The following is a 22,887-nucleotide window of genomic DNA, read 5'->3' as shown; positions in this document are numbered from 1 at the left end:
CTGGAGAAGTTCAGAGGTGGAAAGGGTGCAGAAAATGAGAGGTACCAAAAGGAGCTAATCAAAGAAGTGTTGTGGAGAAGGTGAAGGTTTGATTGGGATTTGAACAGATGGATAGAAGGAGGCAGGATTTGGAGGAGGGAAGTTCCAAAACATGAGAAGGGACACAAAGAATATGCATATTGGGACATATGGGGGATGGTGAATAAATTACCCTACAAGAAATAAGTGTGTTGGATAATGGGAGATGAGTCTGGAAAAATGTTTTGAGGCCATATTTTGAATGACCATGTTGGTTGAGTTAAGAAGCCATGGGCTTGATCTTTTGGGCAGGAGGGAGGTTTTAAAGTATTTTAAACAACAGAATAGCATGGTCATATTAGTTATTTAGAAGTCCACTCTTATAACACCAATGTGGAAGATAAACTTGAGGGTAACAAATGAAATAGAGATGAGAGTAGTTAAAAGGATATTGCTATCAACAGAGAAAATAGGGACTAGCTCTAGGGCAGTGGCAATGGAAAGTCAAAATGAGAGATATAAGGACTTTGTATTCTTTTACAGCCATTAATGGAAAGCTCTATGCCAACCTCAAAGGTCTTACCATGTACAAAGGAGAACGAGTGGCCTGGTACATGCTAGCCATGGGCCAAGATATTGACCTGCACACTGTCCACTTCCATGCAGAGAGCTTCCTCTATCGGGTGAGCTAGAAAGAGGGCTGAGTCCCTCAAGGGTGATTAATGGAGTGCCTTAAGAGCCATTGAGGAAGAAGGGAATAGCAAAGAACAAAATAATCAGTTAAAAGAGGAGAAGTCTTATACATGGAACATTGGGCTGGAAATTCTACTTTGACTCATATATTCCAGCATCACTTCTGTCTACACCTTAGCTTTCCACTCTGGTATAGAAGAAACAAGTTGCTCATTTAAGGAGTAGGAGGATTGAAGGAATAAATGTAATTGATTCTCAGTCAAGGACTCCAGACACAATGAGCTGTTATTGCAAGATCTAAGAATTTCAGTGTTGTCTCAGAATCTGAAAATACTTCATCTATTTTAAGAAGAACTTCAATTAAGGAGTTCATAACAAAACATGTAGGTCTTGAAGAAGATTTAGTTTTAAGAAAAGGGACAGAGTTGGAGGCATTGATATAGATGTAAAGATCTAGAAGTGCTGAGAAAAGTGATGATATGAAGAATAACCTATTTTTTAAAAATATATTTTATTGATTTTTATAGAGAGGAAGAGAGAGAGAGAGAGAGTTAGAAACATCGATGAGAGAGAAACGTCAATCAGCTGCCTCCTGCACGCTCCCTACTGGGGATGTGCCCACAACCAAGGTACATGCCTTTGACCGGAATCGAACCTGGGACCCTTGAGTCCACAGGCCGATGCTCTATCTACTGAGCCAAACCGGTTAGGGCAAGAATAACCTATTTTGATTTTCATTGTTAAAGAAAATATGTAGCTCCTTCGCAGAGTTCAAGGCTTAAGACTAAATCCCCAGATTTCATCCCCAGTTTAGCTCCTTAGAGGTAGCTTCACTATCTTTTATTTTGGAATACTTTAAGAATAAGTAGGAGGAGAAAGAGTCCCCTCTATTGATTTAGTTTGTGTGGGCAGGTTCATTGGGAAGATAAATAAGGTGAACTATTTAAGCTGTTCTCTGGTCTATAAATTGCAGTCCCACGTACCTAATGTGCACTTCCAAGCCTATTGATTTTTATAAACTGTGAGGTGATCTCTATACCATCCACTTCCTCTTCACCCCTAATATCTCTTGCAGAATGGAGAGAGCTACCGGGCAGATGTGGTGGATTTATTCCCGGGGACCTTTGAGGTTGTGGAGATGGTGGCCAGCAACCCTGGGACATGGCTTATTCACTGTCATGTTACTGACCATGTCCATGCTGGCATGGAAACTCTCTTTACTGTCTTATCACAAAGAGGTAAGAACTAACTACCCAAGCTGTGCCATCTTCTGGCACTTGTCTAGCCTATTGAAACCAGATAATCCTAAAACATATCACTTATTCTTCTAATCCCAGGAGAACCAAAATTTAAGACAGCATAGGTGTTCTCTCATCCAATATTTTTTTTTTTACTTTTTTTATTTTTAATTTTTAATTTCTTTATTGGTTAAGGTATTACAAATGTGTCCTCATCCCCCCATTAACCCCCAAACTCCCCCTCACTCATGCTCTCATCCCCCTGTCATCCAATATTTCTTATTCTCCATTGCCCCCTTGCTCTTGCCTCCTTCTAATTTCTTTGATACCCATTGAGCTCAAATCAATTGAAACTGCCTGAAACTACTTGGGTTTTAAGCATTTATGCTTAATGTAGACTTTCTTACTTTGAAATATATTTATTTTGTATATAAATTTATTATTTAGAATTAATTAAAGCCACTAACAATTTCAAGAAATGTTAATGAATCCAGTATATAAAAATAAGAAGAAACATAATTTTAATAAGCACTCCTTAGTTGATTTTTCTTGTGAGGATTGTGAAAGGCAGTTCTTTCAGTCCTGGAACAACTCTGTCTATGGCTGGAAAGAGATAATAGCTTTTGATTATAGCTTATCTTAGACAAACTTGCTACCAAGAGGAAAATTTTTTTCCTTATGATTTTTTTAATATGGAAAGAGAATAGCTGGGTTAGTTTCTTTACCAATAAATCTTTGTTAGTCGCCAAGAATGTGGAAAGGTAGGCTGTGTTGGATTATATTCCTTTGGGTCATTAAAGGGTTAAGTCTCTCACTTCTTAAGCTTTTCAACCTGAGTTCAGTTCTTGGCATTATGCCCCTTCCAAGAGGCCATATAAAATCTTCTGGGGCCCACATAAATCCAGGAAATTTTTTCTCCTGTGCTTTTTCAAAAGTGCCATATGGTTCTGAAAAAAATAGTGGGATTAAGGTAGATATTCTGAGATTGCCAGAAATTGGCACTCTGTCAAGAATAGAAAGTGGGAGAAAGTCTTCAGGCATTCAAAAAGACTAGCAAATCAAGGTAGGGATTACAATTCTGCTGTTTATCCTGTGGGGGTGGACAAATAATTGTACACTATGATTTCCTGTATGTTTGAAAAGTTTTGTTCTCTGGTAAACCATACTGCTAGAATGTGGCTTCTACATACTACTCTAGTACTATTTCCTACCACCCAGATAAGCTCTATGGAAAGCTCTTTGTTGTATTGCCAGTCCTTAGAACCAAGTCAAGTGATGAATTGATGTGTCATCAAAACGCTGAGAGTGAAGGATAGGTGGTCAGGTAAGGGGCTTGAGGAGAGTGGCCAAATGTTTAAAATAACCACTCTAGGAAGTTTACTCTCAGTACAGGGAAATTAATTATTGCCTGGCAGCTTTGAGGGCTTATTTAAAGTTGGACACAAAGAATACTGATCTTTATATTGTACTTATGTGATTTTTCTCCACCAGCATTTAGCATACCAGACAAAATACAGGGAAATTATAATTACTGAATTTTGTGTAGATTATTACAACACTCCTTAGAAGTTTATAGTTGAGTTGACAGAACATGGAGCCTAGCCTGACCAAGAAGGAAAGAAAAGACAGGATAAAGGTGGCATGTTAGGAAAAAACTGAAGGTTCCAGGAGCTAAAGGTCTTCATGAGAGGGAAATAACAGGTGGAATGAAATAAGTAGCATTAGCATAAAAAAGGATAGAAAGCTGTTGCTAGGTTTTAGATTTTTGATATGGATCAGTATTGCATAAAAAGTCCAATGTGATCATGGTAGTAGTTGATAGAAATGGAGTAGATGTGAAAAGGTTATTGGAGTTAGGAAGTTCAGAAATGGTGAAGCTTGAGTATTGGATGATGGATCAACACCCATAGTGAGAACTGAGGAGAGGAAGACTGAGCCAGTTATTAAAGATTTCCATGAATGAAAAGAACTGCTAGGAACATTGACAAAAAGTGATATGGCTATTCTAGCTAGATAATACGAGCTTCAAAAGAGATAGGTCTTTACAAAAAGGAGAGTAGCAATAATCTCAAAGCACTATTGAGAGGATGTAAAGGAAGCATAGTCCTTAGAGAAGAACTCAACCTCATTAAAACAAGAGGAAGAAGAGGTTGAATATATAGGGTCTTCCTGAAGGGAGGGTGGAAAGGTTGACAAAAAGAGTAATAATGGTAATAGAGGAAGTGCCAATAAATATGTAAATAATGCATAGGGATGGCTTACCTTTCTCTAAGTTTATGCATTTGCTCAAATTTTGTGTCACTACTCAAAAACAAATTTACATACCAATATTGACTTTGACCATAAGTTAGTTAATACCAGGTACCCTCATTTTTTGTTATTTTACCCCAGAGATTTCCCCAACCAGTGCCAACCTCCCACAGTGAGCCTATAGATTGATAGGAAGAATAACAGAACTAACTTCTTGTCTTTTTTTTTCTCTCTAGAACACTTAAGCATTATCACCACCATCACCAACGAGATTGAAAAAGGTAGGAAGAGTGATACACATACTGGGTAGTTATATCCAATATGCATTTGTGGGAAGGTATGTGTCTCTAATATATGGGATTCACATGACTGAAAGATGGGCCGAAATACTAGCAGAAAGCATTCTAAGATTTCTACAAAACCTCAGAAGCCAGGAATTTCAGATTCAGCTTCCCTCAGTAGGTTTATTCTCTCTGGCCTCTCCCCCAACCTCCTGAGTTGAAGGCTGAAGAAAGTTTGAGGTCTTGCTGGGTTGGGTATGAAGAAACTGTAGCACAGTCATGAATTGCCCATAGAGACAGTGTGAAACTAGAACAAATACCATAGAGCAGTGGTTCTCAACCTTCCTAATGCCGCGACCCTTTAATACAGTTCCTCATGTTGTGGTGACCCCCAACCATAAAATTATTTCCATTGCTACTTCATAACTGTAATTTTGCTACTGTTATGAATCGTAATGTAAATATCTGATATGCAGGATGTATTTTCTTTTATAATTTATTTTTTTTATTAAATCTTTATTGTTCAGATTGTTACAGTTGTTCCTCTTTTTTCCCCCCATAGCTCCCCTCCACCCGGTTCCCACCCCACCCTCCGCCACCACCCCACCCCCACTGTCCTCATCCATAGGTGCATGATTTTTGTCCAGTCTCTTCCCGCATCCCCCACACCCCTTTCCCCCCCCCAAGAATAGTCAGTCCACTCCCTTTCTATGCCCCTTATTCTATTATAATCACCAGTTTATTCTGTTCATCAGATTATTTATTCACTTGATTTTTAGATTCACTTGTTGATAGATGTGTATTTGTTGTTCATAATTTGTATCTTTACCTTTTTCTTCTTCTTCCTCTTCTTAAAGGATACCTTTCAGCATTTCATATAATACTGGTTTGGTGGTGATGAACTCCTTTAGCTTTTCCTTATCTGTGAAGCTCTTTATCTGACCTTTAATACTGAATGATAGCTTTGCTAGGTAAAGTAATCTTGGTTGTAGGTTCTTGGTATTCATCACTTTGAATATTTCTTGCCACTCCCTTCTGGCATGCAAAGTTTCTGTTGAAAAATCAGCTGACAGTCGTATGGGTACTCCCTTGTAGGTAATTGACTGTCTTTCTCTTGCTGCTTTTAGGATTCTCTGTCTTTTGCTTTTGGCATTTTAATTATGATGTGTCTTGGTGTGGTCCTCTTTGGATTCCTTTTGTTTGGGGTTCTTTGCACTTCCTGGACTTGTAAGTCTATTTCTTTCACCAGGTAGGGGAAGTTTTCTGTCATTATTTCTTCAAATAGGTTTTCAATATCTTGCTCTCTCTCTTCTTCTGGCACCCCTATAATTGGGATGTTGGTACACTTGAAGCTGTCTCAGAGGCTCCTTACACTATCTTCGTATTTTTGGATTCTTTTTTCATTTTACTTTTCCGGTTGGGTGTTTTTGCTTCTTCGTATTTCAAATCTTTGACTTGATTCTTGCGATCCTCTAGTCTGCTGTTGGAACTCTGCATAATATCCTTTATTTCAGTCAGTGTATGCTTAATTTCTAGTTGGTCCTTTTTCATAACCTCGAGGGTCTCACTAGATTTCTTGAGGGTCTCACTACATTTATTAGCAGTCTCACCAGTCTTTTTGAGGGTCTTACTAAATATATCGGCGGTTTCTAGAGAGTTCTTGAGAAACCTTAAAAGTGTGGTTTTGAACTCTATATCCAGTCATTTGCTTTCCTCCATTTCTGTCATTTGTGACCTGTCTTTGTCTCCACATTTTTTATGCTTTCCTGTGTTGGTAGAGTGGCTTTGTGTGCTAGGTGTCCTATAGGGACCATTGGCTCAGCCTCCCCAATTACCTGAGGTGGACACTCTTGGTGCACCCCTTTGTGGGCTTTGTGCACAGTCTTGTTGTAGTTAAGCCTTGATTGTTGTACGTATCACTGGGAGGAATTGACCTTCAGGACAAACTGGCTGTGAGAATCAGCTGTGTCTACGGTGGGAGAACTTCTGTGCTGAAGACACCCTTATGAGGCAATACTTGCTTCAGTGGAGCTTTGGTGCTCACTGAGTCTGCCCCTTGAGTGTGTCCCTTATGGATCTGAGGAGTTGTAATTGGATGGTCGCATTCTGACCACTGGGTACACTGGCTCTTAGATTTAAGGAGGTGCTAATTTAGCCTCTGCCTAAGGCTACCCAGCAGGAGCTACGAGGAGATCTGCAGGTTCCCCTCCTTATTTGGGGTTTGGAGGTGCCCAAATGAGGCCCAGCTGTGAGGCAATGCAAGCTACTGTGGGGCCTTGGGCCTTCTTTTGGAAGTTCTGGGTCTGTCTGGCCCAGCTGCAGTTTGTTAGGTAATCAGGATGTATTTTCATTGTTACAAATTGAAAATAATTATAGCATAGCGGTTAATCACAAAAACAATATGTAATTATATATGTGTTTTCTGATGGTCTTAGGCGACACCTGTGAATGGGTCATTCGACCCCCAAAGGGGTCGCGACCCACAGGTTGAGAACAGCTGCCATAGAGTCTGTACCAGGTATTTTTATTCTTGCAAATATGGAATAGCAAGCAGTTTACTCTTTAGAACCAGCCATTTCTTCCCTATAAGAAAATATAGATTCTTGTTCCTTCTAGCATAGGTCCAAATAGTGCTTTCATTTTCCACCCCATTTGTACCTGAACTAAGATTCAGAAAGATTCAAAAGTTATGAGAGCTAGAAAGAATATTAGAGATTATCAGTTTAGTTGGAAATTTTTTCAGCTGTGTTTGGAAATTTTCTAATGATCTGCCTATGTATCTTATAAACTGACAACCATGAAACTAGGATGTATCCCGGAGGGTTTGTGAAGAGGCAAGATAAGGCTGAGAGTGGATCACCATACAGACATATGCATGCACTTAATCTTGTTTCACTTCTGTAAGAATATACATTCATCCAGTTAGATATTCATTGAACAGATTCTGAGTGTCAGGGACATCAAAGCAAATAAGACATAGATACTATATTTCAAGAGATTTGTGTCTAGCTAGCCCTAACTGGTTTGGCTCAGTGGATAGAGTGTCAGCCTGTGGATTCAAGGGTCCCACGTTGGATTCCGGTCAAAGGCATGTACCTTGGTTGTGGGCACATCCCCAGTAGGGGGTATGCAGGAGGCAACTGATCGATGTTTCTCTCTCATCGATGTTTCTAATTCTCTATCTCTCTCCCTTCCTCTCTGTAAAAAAATCAATAAAATATATTTTTTTAAAAAGAGATTTGTGTCTAAAAAATGAAATGAGACAAAATAATTGCAGTGCTAGATGCTATGTGTTGTTTTAAAAAGGCAAACAGTAATAACAGCTATCAATTATTGTGCGTATACTATCTTCCAGGTGCTATACTAAATATTTATAAATACTAACTCACTTAATCTTCACAATAAACCTCTGAGTTGAGTACAATTATTATCCCTTAAAAAAGTAGGTGACTGTAGTACAGAAATGAGGGGGAATTAGATAACTTAACCTAAGCAAGTAAATTGTGAGATACTTTGAAAACACACAAAAAAGGAGCTTTAACTGTCCAGCTGAATTAGTTAAAGCTTTACAGAGACCTGTAACATTTAAATTGGGGATAGAAATGTAGGAGGAAGAAAGGGTATTCAAGCAAAAGGAGGAGCATGAGAAAGTCTTGGAGGTCTAAAAGAGGGTCACTTATTCTGGGGAACAAATAATGAGTTGCTGTAGCTGAATGGTAGAAGATAAGGATAGAAAAGTAGGTTGGAGTCTAATTGTAAAAGTGGGAATGCCTGACTGACTTGAGTCTGAGCTTTACTCCATAGGTTAATTGGAGATCATTAAAAGTTTGCATACTAGGAACTCAGACAATTAAATATTTCACCTAAAAAGATCAATGTGACATCAGTGTTATCATGATTCAAAGAGGTGACAGCACAGTGGCAGGTCCAATGGTCAAACTTCTTCCCTCGAGTTTCTACTTATTGTTTTTAATTCTTCTTTTTATAACCATACAAACCAAATCCATTTTTTTACATCATAAGACTTGATATATTTCTATTAAGGCTCTTCCTACCTTGAGTCTTAGCTCTTTTCATAGGGGGATTATGGCCTCAATGATTCCTAAGGACTTTCTTAGCTATAACATCTTGTTATAAGAAGTCACTGTAACCTCTGAGTCTGTTTTCATCAGCTGGTATTTTTAGGGATGGGGATAATTCCTCTGTTTTATTTAGATAGAATTGTTTTTTCTCTTTTAGTGGTAGATTGCAAGTGCCCCTTTAATGTATGCTCCAGCCCAGGGTGCTCATTTTCCTCTTGTTCCATTTCAGCAGCAATCTCCAGAGACTTTAGAGAAGACAATGTGAAGATGCTGGGCATGCAGATCCCTGTAAAGGATATCGAGATGCTGGCTTCTATCCTAATTGCCACTGGTGTCATTCTCCTGCTCATTGCCCTGGCTCTTGGTGGTGTGGTCTGGCACCAACATCGTCAAAAAAAACTACGGCGCAACAGGAGGTCAATCCTAGATGATAATTTTAAGCTTCTGTCCCTCAAGAACTAACAGCTGAATCTTGGCACTACACATCTGGAATGCTCTCTCAGCAGTCCATGGACTAGCAGATGACCCCACTGTAAAAGGAGCATGGATGGTAGACAGGCATAGGAGGAAATCAAACTTGTTTGGGGTTTTTTCCCCACTTATTTATTTACATAGAAATGCTATATTCCCTCTTTTTCTTTTTGCTCCACTTGGGAACCTGGGGCTAGGTGAGTCCTCTAAAATTATATATCACAAATTTCAATAGTTAGATTCTGTCACTCACTGACACTTGGAAGATCTGGAAATTCCTAAAAACTGACCCTTCTCACAAAGTACATACCAAGAATAAAACACATCAAATAAGTTTTTACTTCTTTCCAGGCCCTTTGAACCAAGACTAAGTGAGCTGTGAATATAATCTACATCTAAACTAAGGACTAAGCAAATAGGCATGATAGGGGAATTAGTGGGGTTAGATTTGGAGATCCAAATTGTATTTTAATTCTCCTTGGAAGCAAACTATTTTGGAAAAGTGGGTAGATGGTGGTTGCCATGAGTACCTTTAACTTCTGAACCCAGAAGCTCCTCAGAAAGCCAGTCCTCCAATTTACTAGTACAATTATACTGAAGAGAATGTTAAGTGTCTTGTCCATATTTTAGACAGAAATTCCTATACACTAAAGTACTTGTTAGAACACTGTAAGAGTGAACTTGATGATTTTGATGTTTCCTCTTGCCTCTGAAAAGCTGTGACTGTGATTGAAAAAAAAGAGCACTCTATGGTGGGGGGAGGAGTGAGTATAGATGGGTATAGAATGCCTGCAAGTTTGTTTTTTGGAAATGAAGATGCCGCCCCAGAGGAAGCCTCAAAATCAGGCATCCTGGAGAAAAACTAAGAACAGAGCAATTGGGCATCTTTCCAACAATGAACCAAGCAGAATGCAGTCAAAGGTCAAACAGAAATCCTAGTGATAACCCCAGGGTGGTCTGGAGGCAATGGAAGCAGGGATTGAGGAGGAACCCTTCTGACACCAAGTGGCCAGAAAAGGTGCTCTTTATCTATATAGGCTACAGATTCCTCTACAGCAAAGGAAATTTCAACATAGTAAGCTGCTCAACCCAGAACACATTCTTTAGGACTGCAAGCTATAATATATTTTTCCTACCCAGAAATAAATGACTCTGGCAGGGATCAACAGAAGTCCCAATGACACCAGAGATACCAAGCAAAACAAAAAAAAAAGTACAATAAAATCACTGACAATTACATTATCATGCAAAATTATGCCAAAATCTGTGTGCTAAACTTAAGGTTACTGCCTCCTAAAATAGATTGTTTTGGAGATTCCACGATGGCTATAGAATAGGTGGAAGCTACACTCACCTGCTCTCAACCCCAAACTGGATATGCAACTAAATTATAGAGCAATTAACCTGAATAACTAACTGAAGGCTAGCTGAACTGAAATCAAGGATTTCAAGAAACCACATAGAGAGTGGTAAGAAGGGCAGAGATGCATAAAGGACTAGCCATCAAACCTAGGTGTGGTGGCTGAGAAGCCAAAGGCAGCTGAAAAATTCCCTCCCCCTAGGAGCATGGGGTCTCAACCCCACACAGGGATCGCCAACCCAGAGGAACAGAGATGGGAAGAGGATCCCATATTGCATATGGTGGTGAAAATTAGTAGTGATTCAGACTGCCTAGGAGACCCAGATGTGCCTTTCCCAGGACATGCACTACTATTGTTACAGCGCCAGACTGGGGATTGCACTGCTGGGTCCTCAACTGTTGGTGAGACTACTCTGCCATACTTGGATCCTGTGGAAGGGTCTTCAGGCTGCACCCAGCAGTGACTTTTGGGGCCCTATTTTTCTGGGAGAGGCTCTTGGCAGAGATTCAGACAGTGACTAAACTGTTTGGCTTTGGAAAGAGGACTGGTCTCCCTCACATCAAGCAATTGTAGTTGAGTCTTGAGCGCTGCTGGCCCTTTTGTGGTTGGAGTTAACGTTTTAGGCTGTCTGACTGACTTTACAGCTAAACCTCAATCATCATATCTGAGCTCTGGTGTCCTCTGAAGCCCACCAGTGGTGTGGGCTTACCCGTCCCCACACTTGTTGAGTCACTTGGCTGGCCCCATCCTGCTGAGTTCAGCTGCAAAGGGGGATGAGTGTTGTGCAGAGCTGAGACTTTCAGAGCATGCCTCCCATGTAAGCCTTTGTCTGAGAACAGTACAGGAGGGTGCTGGAGTGTGTGGCTATATAGCAGGGGATTGGTGGCACCTCTGAGAGCTTATCCCTCACTACCCTGGGAAGGGGAAGAAGTTCCCATCCCCCTCCCTACAGGTTTGAAGGCACTGCCCCAAATGGGAGACTATTTGGATCAGCCCTGCCAAGTACCAGATAACCCACTAAGCTGGGCTCAGTTCCACAAGGGAAAGTAAGAGTGGGTCAAAGCTGGAACATTCAAAGTGTGAGTCCCTCAGAGGCTATTGTCTGGAATTGGGATGAAGTTCTTATTTCCCTCCTGCAGACTAGGCTGACATCACCCCCAATGGAAGACTCTTTTGATCTGTCACTCTGAACTCTTGTGGCTTTGCCCTATTGAGCTTTCTCCTTCAGAGGAGACTGATGGCCTTTTTGAACCTGAACCTGAAGCAAGGCTCCCAGAGGAACCTGGAAACTGGCATAGACTGAGTAGTTTGACTCTGGAGTAGGGACCACTTTCCACTCATCGAGTGGCCAACAAGGTAGACCCAAAATAGGGGACCCACAAGACATGTCCTCCTTATTTCAGTTGTCCCACTCTATTGAGCTCACAACCTGTGGAAGGGGCTGTGGTTTGTGGCCAGCCTGGGATCTCTACAGTCTTTCATTGTAAAGGTCTGAAAGAAGACAAGGAAATCTTATGGGGAAGAGGAGTAGCTGACAAGTGGAGGCAGACCTTAGGAAGCCTCAGTCCTTTTACAGATATGCCCTCAGCTCTAAGCTAGAGAAAGCTGACCCTTATACTAGTACATAGATTGACTACTCCCATGCATCTCCAGGCACAGTAGGTACAGCCACAAACAGTCAAAAGCATGATAGCTCCAGAGAGTTAGCCCAAAGCTGGTAACACACAATGTCTGAAATTAATCTGTACCTGAACCTGGCCTAAATGGACCCAGAACCCACACAACAAGTGGTGGGCTTCAGATGACACCAGAGCTCAATACAACTAGCCACACATATGGCAGACCCAAAATAGAAATTCTGGCAGGCACCAGACCATACTGGCAAAAGCTCTGACTCAAGGGCAGACCATGCACAGCATCTCATATATGGTCATCGAAGTTTACCCATTTAGTCAGTCAGACTGCCTAAATAGTTAGCTCCAACCACAAAAGGGCCAGCAGCATTCAAGACTCAACTACAACAGAAGTGTGCACATAACCCACAAGAAACATTTCTGGAGCACTGAGCTCAGGTGATCTAGAAGTTTGTGCCACTGAGCCCAACAAGACACCTTCATCATAAAACCATTATAACAAACTTCAGAGTCATAGCAGATCTACATTATACACAGAGGAAAAATGGGGTTACAAATAAATATGCCCTAAATAAAAGAAGAGAAATCCCCAGTAAAAGAATTAAATGAAATGGAAGCAACCGAAATACCAGATACTGAGTTTAAAACAATCGTTATAAAATGCTCAAGGACCATAGAAGAAAAATGGATGATCTCAGTGAGTATTTAAACAAGAATATAGTAAGCAACAAAAGTGTCATAGAAAATATAAAAAATAACCAGTGAAAACTTTTTTAAAAAATACAATACCTGAAATTAAAAAATACACCAGAAAGAATCAACAGCAGATTATATGATGCAAAGAACTGAATCAGCAATTCAGAAGATAACAGTAAGCACCCAAGCAGACAATGAAAAAGAAACGATAATTTTAAAAATGAGGAATGTCTAAGGGATCTCTGAGGCAACATCAAGCATAACAGTATATACATCATAGAATTACCAGAAGGAAAAGAGAGTGAGCAAGGGATTGAGAACCTGTTTGAAGAAATAATGGGTGAAAACCTCCCTAAGCTGGTGAAGAAAAAGTCACACATGTGTGGGAAGCACAGAGTCCCAATCAAGATGAACTCAAAGAGACCCACACAAAGACACATCATAGTTAAAATGGCAAAGATTCAGGACAAAGAGAGAACCTTAAAGACAGCGAGCTAGAGAGAGAGTTACCTGAAAGAGAGTTCCCATAAGGCTGTCAGCTTTGTTCTCAACAGAAACAATTCAGGCCAGAAGAAATTGGCATGAAGTATTCAAAGTGATGAAGAGCAAGGTCCTGCAACCAAGACAATTCTATCCAGCAAGGCTATTTAAAATTGTAGGTCAAATAAAGACTTTCCCAGACAAAAAAAAAAAAAAAAAAAGCAGCTCTTTCTCTGTTGCCATGGAGTTGCGCAGGTGCGGGGGGAGGGGGGGAGCTTGAGTACATTCAAGATTTGGCTATACTCATAACCCATTGTCATGGCCGAGGAAGGCATTTCTGCTGGAGGAGTAATGAACATTAATACTGCTTTACAAGAGGTGCTGAAGACCGCCCTCAGCCATGATGACCTAGTGGGCAGAATTTGAGAAGTTGCCAAAGCCTTAGATAAGTGCCAAGCCCACCTTTGTGTAGTTGCATCCAACTGTGATAAGCCTATTACGTCAAGTTGGGGTAGGCTTTGTGCTGAACACCAAATCAACCTAATTAAGGTTGATGACAACAACAAACTAGGGGAATGGGTAGGCCTCTGTAGAATTGACAGAGAGGGAAAACCCCGTAAAGTGGTTGGTTGCAGTTGCATGTGGTTAAGGACTATGGCAAAGAGTCTCAGGCAAAGGATGTCACTGAGGAGTACTTCAGATGCAAGAAATGAACAAATAAACTTGACTTTTGTTTATTAAAAAAAAAAAGGCTAAAGGAGTTCATTACCACCAAACCAACATTTAGAAGAAATGTTAAAGGTACTGCTTTAAGAAAAAATAGATAAAGAAGAGAAAGACATAGGTATAAAAATATATATATAATAAGTGAGTGCCTATCAATAATAACCTTAAAGGGGAGAGACAAAATGGTGGTGGTATAGGCGGACGTGTCCCGTGCTTGTCCCGGAGTAGATAAGGTGAGCAGCTGAAACTAGTAACATCCAGCCCAAATTGGCAAAGATTATTCAGCTGGGAGACAGTTTGCAGCTGGAAAAGGAAGAGGACTCCTGAAGAAAGGTAAAATCAAGGCTCTGGGAAGGATAATCTGCCAGACCTCTGAGCCCTGAGGATCAGAGGGAATCCACACAGCACCAGCGCACCCCTTGAGACAGGGACAGTGGAAAGAAGGTACGCAGAACTGCTGGTCGGCAGGGGATTCTAGATCTGGATCCACTATCAGGAAAGGCTGAAGAGTTCCCGCAGGAGAGGAGGGCGTAGCGGTGCAGCCTCTCCGGCCTCTGTGGCTTGTGCCTTTCTTCATTGAGCCTAGTGCATAGGACCTTTTGGATACAGACACTTACCCATGGCTGGCGTGTGGGAGAAGGTGCAGAATTATGGAATCTGGGGAGAGTGGGGCGGAGGGGGGGCGGGCAGGAGAAGTGGCAGGGAGTTTGGTGCTGAGTAATGCCTGAGCCTGGGACCTGGGCAGCCATTTTGTCCTGAAGAGATAGCCTCTCCCTCCAGTATCCAGGCAACTAATACAGCCACACCCAGATTCCACCCTGAATGGTACAAAGGATTAAAAAAAAACCTAAATAGTCCCTGAGAGTCCAAAGGGACTGGCCTAACAAGAGACTTTCAGTCCCAGCAATCAGAACCTGAGAAACACTACAGTACAGAAGACTGGGATCTTAAGCCAGCCAAAGGAACACTTCACTTTTTCATTTTTATTTATTTTTTTATATTATTTTGTTATCTCTTATTTTTCTTTTTTTCTTTGTTTTCCTGTTTTTGTTTGTTGCTTTATTTTCTATTTCTTTTCACATTATTTTTCCATCACTCTATTTTATTTTATTTTTATTTGCTATTTTTATACCAATTTTGAAATCAAATTTCTTGTAGATTTATTATTCTTTTTTCTCATTCTCTTTCCTCTTAGCCACCCATCCCATTTCTACTTACTCTATACTGAACTGAGATCCTCCCCATATTCATCCAATTCTTAACCTTATCTTCTATATATAAGCTCAGCATCTACAGATTCTGCCCCCACACTCTTTGCTGGGTGTTTGGTGTTTGTATTTTTGTTTGTTTGTTTATCTATTGGATCTGTGGTATATATATATATATATATATATATATATATATATATATATATTCTTTTTTTTACTTTTTCTTTTCTCTCTTATATTTTTCTCTCTCTTCAATATCATTTATGCTCTCTTTTCTCACCCCTAATTCTCTTTTCTCAGGTGGTCACTTATAGTGGGGTTTTTATTATTGTGAGTACATTCGTCCTTTGGTCCCTTTGTGTTGTGTCTTGTTGAGGTGAATTTTATCCTGTCTGGCCAGGTGCTAGAGAGTGAGCCTCATAACCAGACACCTGGAGAGGAAACTCCATCCACGAACGGGTCAATAACAACCCAGACCCAACTACAGAGGGAGGAAGAAGGTGGCAGTGAGGGAGATAGCGTGAGTCAGTGAGGGACCAAGAGGAGTGTGTGGTCATGTAAGATGTGTGTGTGTGTGTATGTGAGTGAGGCACAGATATATCCTGCAGGACCTTCAGGGTCAAGCTAAACAGGCTCGCCTAACTAGACAGCCACTGCTACCATTGTAAACAGTTCTTGGAGGTCAGCTCATCCTCAGAGGCCTAGCATTTCTAAGGGGAGAAATGCTGTAACTGAGAGCCAGGCCTCGTCCCCAACCAGGGTGCCCTCAAAAAACACCTGGGACTCTACAGACCCCCTGCCAGAGACCTGCTACCTCGGCTGTGGTCCCACGGTCAACAAGTCTCCAGGCACCCTGGGCACAGACTCCTGTGAGCTCTGAAGCATGCTCCCCTTTGACCGGCCCAACACCTTAACCCAGGGCACTGCAACCACGCAAGCAGCAGACACATGAGCAACATACTCCTGTCCAAGGAGCAGCAGCCCCATGAACAGCCTGTCCCAGGCCTAAGAGCAGAAGCCTCACATGGCCTGCCCATGTCCAAGGAGCAGCAGCTGTGTGGGTGGCCCACTCCCACGTCTGAGGAGCAGCAACCACATGAGCAGCCTGCCCCATCTGAGGAGCAGCAGCCGCATGAGCAGCCTGCCCATGATTGAGGAGCGGCAGCCCCACGCAGCCCACCCCCATCCGAGGAGCAGCAGCTGCGCATCCCACACCCTGCTCCTGTCTGAGGAGCAGCAGCTGCATGAGCAATCTGCCCCAGTCTGAGGAGCAGCAGCCACACGAGTTGACCACCCACATCCGAGGAGCGGCAGCCCTGTGCAGTCCACACTGGTCCGAGGAGCAGCAGACACACGCAGCCTGCACCTGTCTGATGAGCAGCAGCTGGGTGAGTGGCTTGCCCCCATCCAAGGAGCAGCAGCCACATGTGCAGCTCACTCCCACCGGAGGAGCAGCAGCCACACAAGCAACCCATCCCCCATCTGGGGAACAGCAGCCACGTGAGCAGACCGCCCCCATAAGAGAAGCAACAGCCACACATGCAGCTCACTCCCACCCAAGGAGCAGTAGCCGCCCGAGCAGATTGCCGCTGTCCAAGGAGAAGCAGCCAGATGTGCAGACCACTCACATCTGAGGAGCGGCAGCCCTGCGCAGCCCACACTGGTCCAAGGATTAGCAGCCACACGCAGTCTGCACCTGTCCAAAGAGCAGCAGCTGGGTGAGCATCCCACACCCATCCAAGGAGCAGCAGCCACACATGCAGCTCACTCCCACCTGAGGAGCAGCAGCCATGCAAGCAGGCTGTCCCCCATCTGAGGAGCAGCAGCTGCATGAGCAGCCTGCACCCATATGAGGAGCAGTAGCCCTGTAAGTAACCTGCCTCTGTCCAAAGAGTGGCAGCCTCATGAGCAGCCAGCCCCATCTGAGGAACAGCAGCAGCATGGAGCCAACCCCGATCCAAGGAGCAGCAGCCATGTGAGCAGTTCGCGCCCATCCGAGGAGCAGAAGCCACGTGAACAGCCCACTCCTGTCCAAGGAACAAGCAGCCACACTCAGCCCCCCCCCCATCTAAGGAGCAGCAGCCTCGTGATCAGCCTACCCCTGTCCAAGGAACAGCAGCTGTGTGAGCAGCCTCCCCAACCAACCCAAGGAGACACCACTGCTGCGAACAACACCCACAATAGGAGCCATTGCCAAGTGAGGAGCAGCCACTACTGCAACCACGTTAGGAGCAACTGCAGCCCGAGGAACCACTGCCACCCAGGGAGCAGCCCCTGCATGACTTGACATCTAGATCATTCAGTGAGACCAAAAATGAGTAGACAAAGTAAACCCCAAAGGAAAGAAAAGGACTCACCAGAAAAGTAGCTAAGTGAAACAGAGGCATGCAATATGTCAGAAAAGGAATTCAGACTAATGGTCCTGCAGTTCATAAAATGGATGGAGGAAAAAATCAACAACTTATCTAAGAATCAAGAAGAAATGAAGACTGATATAGCTGCAATAAAAAACACCGTGGAAAGTTTTAACAGTAGGCTAGGAGAAGCGGAAGAGCGAATTAGCAAATTAGAAGACAGAGAAGCAAAACACACCCAAACTGAACTGCAATTGGGAAAAAAAAAATTAAAAGACAGGAAGAGAGCCTAACGGAGCTAAGGGATAACATGAAACGAAGCAACATACAAATAATAGGGGTGCCATAAAAACAGGAAGAGGAACAAGGATAAGAAAAACTATTTGAAGAAATAATGCCATAAAACTTCAATGAGGTGGGGAAGAAAAAAGTCACACAAGCATAGAGTTCCAAACAAGATGAACCCGAAAAGACCCACACGAAGACATATCATAATTACCATGGAAAATATTCAGGACAAAGAGAGAATCTTAAAGGCAGCAAGAGAGAGACAGAAAGTTACATACAAGGTATCTTCCATTAGATCAGTGGTTCTCAACCTTCCTAATGCATTGACCCTTAAATATAGTTCCTCATGTTGTGGTGACCCCCAACCATAAAATTATTTTTGTTGCTACTTCATAACTATAATTTTGCTACTGTTATGAATTGTAATGTAAATATCTGATATGCAGGCTGTATTTTCATTGTTACAAATTGAACATAATTAAAGCATACTGATTAATCACAAAAAAATATGTAATTATATATGTGTTTTCCAATGGTCTTAGGCAAACCCTGTGAAAGTGTGATTTGACCCCCAAAGGAGTTGCGACTCACAGGTTCAGAAATGCTGCATTAGATTATCAAATGATTTCTCAACAGAACCATATGTGGTAAAAAAAAAAAAAAAAAAAAAAAAAAAGAATGGACGGAAATTTACAAAGTGATGCAAAGCAAAGGATGGACTCCAAGAATACTCTATCCAGCAAGGCTATCATTCAAATCTGAAAGGGAAATAAGAAGCTTCACAGACAAAAAAAAAGGCTAAGGAAGTTTAACACCACCAAGCCAGCAATGCAAGAAATGCTAAAGGGACTGGTGTAAAAAGAAGAAATAAAAAGATAAGAAAGAAAACAGGCACAAAAAATAAAAATGTACAACCAAGTACTTTTCAATAATAACATTAAATGTAAATGGACAAAATGCTACAATCAAAAGACATCAAGTCGATGAATGGATAAAAAAACATGACCCATATATTTGCTGTCTACAAGAGACCCACCTCAGAATAAGGGACTCATACAGACTGAAAGAGAAGGGATGGAAAAATATTGTTCAGGCAAATGGAAATGAAAAAAAAAAAAGCTGGGGTAGAAATTCTTATATCACACAAAATAGACCTCAAAGTAAAGGCCATAACAAGAGATAAGGAAGACCACTTCATAATACTAAAGGGATCGATACAACAAGAGGATATAACCCTGATAAACATATATTCAACCAATGAAGGAGCACCCAAATACGTAAAAACATTGACAACAATACAGTCATAGTAGGGGACTTTAATACACCACTGACATCACTGGATAAATCCTCTACACAAAAAATCAGCAAAGAAACAGCAATCCTAAATGACTCACCTGAACAGATGGACTTCATTGAAAACTTCAGAAGATTTTACCCCAAAGCCACGGAATATACCTTCTTCTCAAGTGCATATGGGACATTTTCAAAAAGAGACCACATATTGGGTCACAAGAAAAGTATCCCCAAATTCAAGAAGATTGAATTCATACCAAGCATCTTATCAGACCACAATGGCATAATATTAGAAATCAACTACAATAAAAACAACCCAAAATACTCAAACACTTGGAAGATGAATAGCATGTTTTTTAATATTGATTGGGTTACCAAGGAGATCAAAGAAGAAATTAAAAACATCCTGGAAACTAATGACAATGAAAACACAACAATCCAAATCCTATGGGACACAATGAAAGCAGTCCTGAGAGGGAATTTATAACACTACAGGCCTACCTCAGAAAACAAGAAAAACTGGTAGTAAATCATCTAACTCTACAACTCAAAGAATTAGAAACAGAGCAACAAGAAAATCCCAGAGTGAACAGAAGGAATGAGATAATGAAGATCAGAGCAAAAATAAATGACATAGAGACCAAAAAAACAATATATAAAATCAATGAAACCAAGAGCTGGTTCTTTGAAAGGATAAACAAGATTGATGAACCTCTAGCCAGGCTCACCAAGAAGCAGAGAGAGAGAACCCAAATAAACAAAATCAGAAATGATAAAGTCGAAATAACAACAGACTCCACAGAAATACAAATGATTGTTAAAAAATACTATAAACAACTCCACTCCAACAAACTAGACAACCTTGAGGAAACGGACATATTCCTAGAAAAATACAACATTCCAAAACTCAGTCAAGAATCTAAAAATCTCAATAGGCCAATAACTATGAAAGAAATTGAGCAGTCATCAAAAAGCTTCCAGCAAACAAAAGTCCAGGGCCAGATGGCTTCACAGGGAAGTTTTACCAAACATTCTAGGAAGAAATAAAACCTATCTTCCTCAGACTACTACAAAAAATTCAAGAGGAAGGAACACTTCCAAGCTTGTTCTATGAAGCCAGCATCATCCTACTACCAAAACCAGGGAAAGACAACAAAATGAAAGAGAATTACAGGCCAATATCCCTCATGAACATAGATGCCAAAATCCTCAACAAAATCTCAGCAAATCAGATCCAGCAGTACACCAGAAAGATCATACACTATGAACAACTATGATTTATCCCAGGATGCAAGGATGGTACAATATCTGCAAATCAATAAACGTGATTCATCACATAAACAAATTGAAAGAAAAAAACCACATGGTCATATCAATTGATGTAGAAAACGCATTTGACAAAATCCAACACCAATTTCTGGTAAAAACTCTCAGCAATGTGGGAATAGAAGGATCATACCTCAACATAATAAAAGCCATATATGACAAACCCACAGCCAACATCATACTCAATGGTCAAAAACTAAAACCATTTCCCCTAAGAACAGGAACAATATAGGGATGCCCACTCTCACCACTCCTGTTCAACATAGTACTGGAAGTATTAACCATTGCAATTAGACAAGAAGAAGAAATAAAAGGCATCCATATTGGAAAAGAAGAAGTAAAACTGTCCTTATTCACATATGACATGATATTATATATAAAATACCCTAAAGACTCGCTGTAACCGGTTGGGCTCAGTGGATAGAGTGTCGGCCTGTGGACTGAAGGGTCCCAGGTTCGATTCCGGTCAAGGACATGTACCTTGGTTGCAGGCACATCCCCAGTAGGTGGTGAGCAGGAGGCAGCTGATCAATGTTTCTCTCTCATTGATGTTTCTAACTCTCTATCCCTCTTCCTTCCTCTCTGTAAAAAAAATCAATAAAATATATTTTTTAAAAAAAACCCTAAAGACTCATCAAAAAACTATTAGATTTAACAAATGAATTTGGCAATGTAGCAGGATACAAAATTAATGCCAAGAAATTTATGGCATTTCTACACAACAATAGTGAACTTACAGAAAGAGAGACTAAAAAAGCAATCCCATTTACCATTGCACCAAAAAAATTAAGCTACCTAGGAATAAACGTAACTAAAGAGGTAAAAGACCTCTACCCAGAAAACTACAGGACTTTGAAAAATAGATAGAGAAAGACATAAAGAGATGGAAGAACATACCATGTTCTTGGGTTGTTGGAATCAAGATCATTAAAATGTCCATACTACCCAAAGCAATCTATAAAATCAGCGCACTTCCCATTATAATACCAAAGGCATATTTCACAGACCTAGAACAAACTCTCCAAAAATTCATCTGGAATAAAAAAAGACCCCGAATAGCTGCAGCAATCCTGAGAAAGAAGAACAAAGTAGGTGGGATCTCAATACCAGATATCAAGCTGTATTACAAAGCCACTATTCTCAAAACTGCCTGGTACTGGCACAAGAACAGACATATAGATCAATGGAATAGAATAGGGAGCCCAGAAATTGACCCAAACTAATTTGCTCCATTAATATTTGCCAAAGGAGGCCAGAACATATAATGGAGTCAAGACAGTCTCTTCAATAAATGGTGTTGGGAAAATTGGACAGATACATGCAAAAAAATGAAACCAGACCACCAACTTACACCATACACAAAAATAAACTCAAAATGGATAAAGGACTTAAATGTAAGACAGGAAACCATAAAAATACTAGAGGAATCCAAAGGCAACAAAATCTTAGAAATATGCCCAAGAAATTTCTTCACTGATACAGCTCCTAAGGCATTGGAAACTAAAGAGAAAATAAACAAATGGGACCACCTCAAAATAAAAAGCTTCTGCACAGCAAAAGAACCATCAACAAAACAACAAGAAAGCCCACTGCATGGGAGAACATATTTGCCAATGTTATCTCCGAAAAGGGTTTAATCTCCAACATTTATAGGGAACTCATACAACTTAACAAAAAGAAGATAAATAATCCAATCAAAAAATGGGCAAAGGATGTAAATAGACACTTTTCAAAAGAGGACATTCAGAAAGCCAAGAGACATATGAAAACATGCTCAAAATCATTAATCATCTGAGAAATCAAATAAAAAAAAACAATGAGGTACCATCTCACACCTGTCAGAATCAACAAACAACAAGTGCTGGAGAGGATGTGGAGAAAAAGGAACACTTTTGCACTGCTGGTGGGAATGCAGACTGGTGCAGCCACTATGGAAGACAGTATGGAGTTTCCTCAAAAAGTTAAAAATGGAACTCCCATTTGACCCAGTAATCCTACTTCTAGGAATATATCCCAAGAAATCAGAAACCCCGATCAGAAAGGGTATATGCACCTCTGTATTCATAGCAGCACAATTCACCATAGCTAAGATTTGGAAACAGCCTAAGTGCCCATCAGCAGATGATTGGATTAGAAAACTGTGGTACATCTACACAATTGAATACTATGCTGCTGTTAAAAAAAAAAAAGGAATTCTTACCATTTGCAACAGCATGGATGGAACTGGAGAGCATTATGCTATGTGAAATAATCCAGTCAATGAAAGAAAAATACCACATGATCTCACTCATTTATGGATAATTAAGACCATTATAAACTGATGAGCAAAAAATAGATACAGAGGCAGAGCAACATCAAACAGACTGTCAAACTACAGCAGGAAGGCTGGGGAGGGTTGAAAGGTGGGAAGTGGGGTGGGGGGGAAGAGACCAACCGAAGGACTTATATGCATGCATATGAGCATACTCCATTTCCCTTTTTTTTAACC

The 22,887-nt window shown here is 41.0% G+C and overlaps 1 protein-coding gene and 1 pseudogene across 4 annotated transcripts in view; both read left to right on the top strand.

The window, feature by feature from the left end:
- Positions 1-9,385, top strand: part of HEPH (hephaestin) — a 112,565-nt gene extending 103,180 nt beyond the window's left edge. For 3 of the 4 annotated variants that reach the window (XM_059680187.1, XM_059680186.1, XM_059680185.1), the window contains exons 18-21: positions 562-701; positions 1,787-1,949; positions 4,436-4,480; positions 8,792-9,385. In XM_059680187.1, coding sequence (XP_059536170.1) covers positions 562-701; positions 1,787-1,949; positions 4,436-4,480; positions 8,792-9,024 — 581 coding nt within the window. In that variant the 3' untranslated portion in view covers positions 9,025-9,385. The remainder of the gene's footprint in view (positions 1-561; positions 702-1,786; positions 1,950-4,435; positions 4,481-8,791) is intronic. The other variant, XM_059680184.1, reaches the window with a different exon arrangement.
- A 785-nt stretch (positions 9,386-10,170) lies between these two features.
- Positions 10,171-14,055, top strand: LOC132224984 (small ribosomal subunit protein eS12-like; annotated as a pseudogene).
- Positions 14,056-22,887: the final 8,832 nt, after the last annotated feature.

Source organism: Myotis daubentonii, chromosome X (genome assembly GCF_963259705.1).
Source record: "Myotis daubentonii chromosome X, mMyoDau2.1, whole genome shotgun sequence".
Classification (NCBI taxonomy): domain Eukaryota; kingdom Metazoa; phylum Chordata; class Mammalia; order Chiroptera; family Vespertilionidae; genus Myotis; species Myotis daubentonii.
This window is presented reverse-complemented; position numbering and strand designations above follow the sequence as displayed.